Raw genomic sequence first — 5,066 nt, 5'->3', positions numbered from 1 at the left:
AGTTTTTATATACCGGGAGTTCCTGTATACAATACATATCACTCCGGTTCACAATTAACAGAAGAACTACTGCCGGGGGGCAGTTTACATGGAACAAATCTTGGAACATGGAACAAATCTTGGAACAAGTAAGAACAGTTGATCTAAATAAATAGGAAAAAACAAAACTAAGCTCACTTTAAGTAAATAAATAGGCAATAGATAGTCTTGATTAAATTTGAAAAAGATATGTCACATGCCTGTGTGCTCCTGTACCTCCTCTAATGAAATGCATCCGTCAACTCCCAGTATTTACCCTGCTTCAGAAAAGATGCACCCAGCTTGTTGTAATTGCTCTGTAGGGAAGAGAGCAGGAATGGAGGCGGTTTAAAATGTCCCTGCAGATTTTTTTTTCCAAATGAGGTAGAAGTTTTTAGCTTTCAGTAGATGACCTCCCCCAGCCCCAGCAAATACTGAAAGACGGACAAACTGCCCCATCTCTGTCCGCAAACAATGTTACCAGCAACAAGACTAGCTGTTATGATAATAATCTTCTGAAGACCCCATCCAGCAGATGTGCCTGTGAGTGAAAGCCTTTATGGACAACTGGCCCATTGCAGGTCTGATTGGTCAATAGACACACTAGGCCCGTGCCTAGGGCAGCAGAAATGTGGTGGGGGGGGGGGGGGGGCAGTGGCTGAAGATTTCTGACTCTCACTCAGCAGAGAACAGCCCCTCCCCTCCAGGCAGCATGGAGGGAAGAGGAGGAGAGGGGACCAGCCTGGAGCAGACCAAGCAAAGGAGGGGTCATTTGGGGATGAGTAGAGAGATCTTTGGAGGGTGGGGACATCACCTGGGGTCAGGTATATGTCTCAATGCAAGAGAGAGGGGAACAAAGGTAGGGGGCAGTGTTTGCTTATGTGAGATGCTATCTCACCCCCCCCACACACACACACACACTTCTGGAACCTCCCTCCCTTCCTTTTTACCACTCCCTTCTTCCCAAATCCTGCAATCCATTCCTCTAACCCATCCTACTCCATCCTCCCTTCCCTCAATCCAAGAACTTCCCTCTCTTTCTCATCTCCCATCCGTAGTCTTCTTGTGCAGAGTTGTGCATCTGGGGTGCGGAAATCCAAAAGATCTGTACGAGATGGGGGGTGAAGGGCTGATGTGCACGGAACAAGAGAGAGGGATCTTGGGGTGATAGTGTCAGGTGATCTGAAGACGGCGAAGCAATGTGACAGGGCGATAGCTGAAGCCAGAAGAATACTGGGCTGCCTAGAGAGAGGAATAACCAGTAAGAAAAAGGAGGGGATAATCCTGTTGTACAGGTCCTTGGTGAGGCCTCACCTGGAGTACTGTGTTCAGTTCTGGAGCTTGTATCTAAAAAATGATAGACAGGATGGAGGTGGTCCAGAGAACGGCGACCAAAATGGTGTGGGGGTCTGTATAGGATGACTTCTCAGGAGAGGCTGAAGGATCAGAGTATGTACACCCTGGAAGAGAGGAGGTGCAGGGGAGATAGGATACAGACCTTCAGATACCTGAAAGGTTTTAATGATGCATGAACTGGAAACATTTTATGTTGGAAAGGAAACAGTAGAACTAGAGGTCACAAAATGAAACTCCGGGGGAGGGGGGGAAATCTCAGAACATAAGGAAATATTTTTTTACAAAAAGGATGGTAGATGCCTGAAATGCCCTTCTGGAAGAGGTGACCAGGATGAAAACAGTAAATGACTTCAAAGGGGCATGGGATAAACACTGTGGATCCCTAAAGTCTTGAGGATGATAATGAAGACAGGATGCATGGGGGTAACCTGCCCGGAGCGGCAGTTAGTACCCGTGACCAGAAGGCTAGGGTGATTACTACCCTTAACGGTCTGAGGTACTGATACGCTGACATTCAGCACGGTCTGAATTATCAGGAAGGCTGCTCACCCCGTAAAAATGTGCCAGTAATGTTGTTATGGGCTTGACAGTTGCTTGGTCTTGCTTGTAAGTATTACTATCCTTAACATAAGGCATGGAGCGGTGGTCACCACCCTTGGTGGACTCTGGGGGGGGGGGGGGTAACCTGCATGGAGCGGCAGTTACTGCCATGGGAAACTTCCTGGGCAGCGTGGATGGCCCATGTGGTCTTTTTCTGCTGTCAATACTATGTTACTCTGCATGTTTCCCTCTCACTCTCCTCACTGCATTCCTGATTCTCCTTTTTCCCTCCCCATCCCTGAAGTCTCCTCCCTGTACTAATAACTTGCGGTCACTTTTCTTCCCCCAATAAAAATAAATTATACTAATAATTATCATGAAAAATGACTTTATTTTTTTATAATGTAATATAAAAGATGACAATGTTTGCCATTTTGCTTCAGAATTATTTTTTTTTTACATGTTTGCCAGTGCCTTAGACTTCCTGCTCTCTGGGAGGGGAGAGGAATGTGTGAGGACGAGCAGAGTGACAGGGGGCGAGGCACCAAAATCCTAAAGCACTTGCTGGCCTTTTGCAATGAGAGCATCATACATATTTGCAAAGGCTAACAGGTACCAGCCATGCTGAGACAGAAACTCGATTTTCATTGTAGCATGCAAGCCCCAGTGTCCTCTGGTTTCAGGATTTGTTCATTCTCCTAACCCAAGACCTGTTTTTTTATTAAATGACATTCCCAAATTTTGCCCTCTCTCTACTATTTATCACCATTTCTATAGTGGTATTTGAGTGCACAGCACTGTGAAGGATTACATGTTTTAACTGACCTCCTCACCAACCATGCAAAACTATTCCAGTAAGAAATAGTGCATATGCACATTACACCTTTAAAAAAAGTATTTCTAAAACACTGACCTCACCCAATACATAAATATGACAGCCTTACACAGTTCAAAGTCTGAGATCTAGAAAGTTAAGTACACACAGTTTGAAGGTTTACTCAGAACATCATCACCTGCAAGTTTATTCTAAATGCTATCCATACCTTTAAACAAACTACAGAAATGTGTTTCAAATAGTTGCACGAAATGTGAAGGTTTTAAAATTTCCACTATCCATAGCCTCAATCCCCCCCTATAACTATCCTTCAGTAAAATCTGTACTTAAGGCCACCTGTCAATAATGAGCATCTGAGTACAAGAATGACAGCCAAAGTATCATGACCTATAATCACGGTGTCTACCATTAACATACAGTACGGAAAAAGTGAAAGCTAATTTAGTCATTAAATTGATGCTTCCCCAATATGAATCAACATATTAGCATATCCAACTACAAAAAAAAAAAAATTAATCTCATTATAAATGCTGGAAATAAAATCTGCAACCCCCAATCCCCTACTCTCCCTCCCCCACCCCCCACAAAAAAAATCCTACATTATGAAACAGCAAAAAACAATTCTTAACCATAGATAGAACCTAATGACTGAAGAACTCAGAAAGGGGTCTCCGTCGGTCAGTGGACTCCGCATACTCTTCATCCATTTCCTCAGGAAGAGATGCAATAGATGGGAAGGAGCCTCTCAGTCTTGATTTCTTCTTTGTTACTGTAGACGCATTGAACAACTTATTCAAGGAAGCGGGTTTCTTCAATCCTTTGGCCAAGTCCTGAAGAGCCATGTCATCGGACAAAACGCCAAGGAAGGTGCTGGTGGAACCCAGAATAGAAGAAGCAACTTTGGAATTTCGCTTTGCAAGCATTTGCTCAGTAGAGCTGGAAGCATGAGGGTCATTCAGTGCACCTCGAGCCTTAAGAGTCGATCCAGTCTTTAAGTACTGGAAGGGTTTTTTCCCACTGTAGTCTCGGAGGTCAACCCTTGCATTGTACTGCCAGACTAGCATGAAAATGACGTCTTCTCTCCCATGCATGGCTGCAACATGGAGTGGTGTGTAGCCGCCGAAGGACTTTACATCCACATTTAATTTACCACCACCTTTCCTGGCTACATCAATTATCGAAGACACCATGTCTGTATTCCCACTCTTGGCTGCCCAGTGGAGAGCAGTGAACCCAGTCATGAAATCTCTTTTCTCTGCCAAAGCAATGTCACTCAGTAGGAGTCCATGGAGATGGTGGCTCCAGTGACCAGTTGTAGTTTTCACTAGCCACTCGTGTTCGGTCGTGTCCAGGGGAACAGCCTCCGAATACCGGCTATCCTCGTTGACTTTCAAAGTTTTAGACACCCTTTTGGCATGTGGGGACCTGGAGCCTGACTCATCAAACTGCCTCCTCTTTATATGAGGGGACTTGGGTGGAAGGGTCTCGGAAGAGAGCGATGATCCCAGGGTCTCCTTCGTTACAGTATGAACCTTTTCCGTGCTCCTCTCAGGCAGGATGCCAAAGTCCCTGGCACTAACCGGTGGAGGGTGGGGACACCTGACGGGCAACATGTAAGGCTTCTGAATTGGCTCCCTACTGCTATGCTCTCCATTGCCCAAGCTTCTGGGATTAGGCACAGGTCCTGAGGGATCAATCCGAGCCACCAGGGCAAACACAGATTCTTGGGCCTCCCTAGTTTCAGAGGAAGGAGGCTGATCGTCACAAGAGTCATCCTCAGCCTGCAGGTGCCCCCTGGGTGCATGCCAGCTCCCTGCCGCTTCCGCCCCACTTCCTAATGCCAAAGCTTCTTCTGGTGGGCAGTTGTCAGGCTGCAGGTGGAGGGACAGGGGGGGCTGGCTCTCGGGGCCCCCCTCACCCCCGGCAGGCACCAGGGGCCAGTGCTTCTTCTTCAGCACCACGAACTTCACCCCCTCCTCCTCTCGCACCGCGGCCACGTTGTTGATGAACTTCTTGAAGAGGTCCCGCTTGCTGCCTTTCTCCGCGGGGTCGGCGGACTGCAGCCAGGGCTTGAACCTGCCGAGGAGCTCCGAGTTCCTCACCCTCCCGCCCCGCTCCAGCAGGAAGCTCAGGACCTCGGCCTGGGTGAGGGCCGCCATGCCGGGGATCGGGGGGCTCGCCCGGCCGGGGCCAGGGATTACCTGCAGCTTCCGGGGAGAAAGGTCTGCGCCACCGCCCCGGGAGGGCTCAGGAAAGGGAGCGGGCGAGCGCAGAGGATGCCGGGACTCGTGGTCTTCTGGGGCCGCAGCACCTGGAG

General features: G+C 48.0%; 1 protein-coding gene across 1 annotated transcript; it reads right to left on the bottom strand.

The window, feature by feature from the left end:
• Positions 1 to 3,332: 3,332 nt before the first annotated feature.
• SOWAHA (sosondowah ankyrin repeat domain family member A) lies at positions 3,333 to 5,066 on the bottom strand. The gene has a single exon (XM_029583908.1). The coding sequence runs from the start codon at positions 4,906 to 4,908 to the stop codon at positions 3,391 to 3,393; it is 1,518 nt and encodes a 505-aa protein (XP_029439768.1). The 5' UTR covers positions 4,909 to 5,066; the 3' UTR covers positions 3,333 to 3,390.

This window comes from Rhinatrema bivittatum, chromosome 18, assembly GCF_901001135.1.
Source record: "Rhinatrema bivittatum chromosome 18, aRhiBiv1.1, whole genome shotgun sequence".
In the NCBI taxonomy this organism is placed as follows: domain Eukaryota; kingdom Metazoa; phylum Chordata; class Amphibia; order Gymnophiona; family Rhinatrematidae; genus Rhinatrema; species Rhinatrema bivittatum.
The sequence above is the reverse complement of the archived record's forward strand: the minus strand, read 5'-3'. Positions and strand labels throughout refer to the sequence as shown.

What these genes read in the sequence shown, in the direction of transcription:
- SOWAHA (XM_029583908.1), bottom strand. Translation starts at nt 4,908, where the DNA reads ATGGCGGCCCTCACCCAGGCCGAGGTCCTGAGCTTCCTGCTGGAGCGG.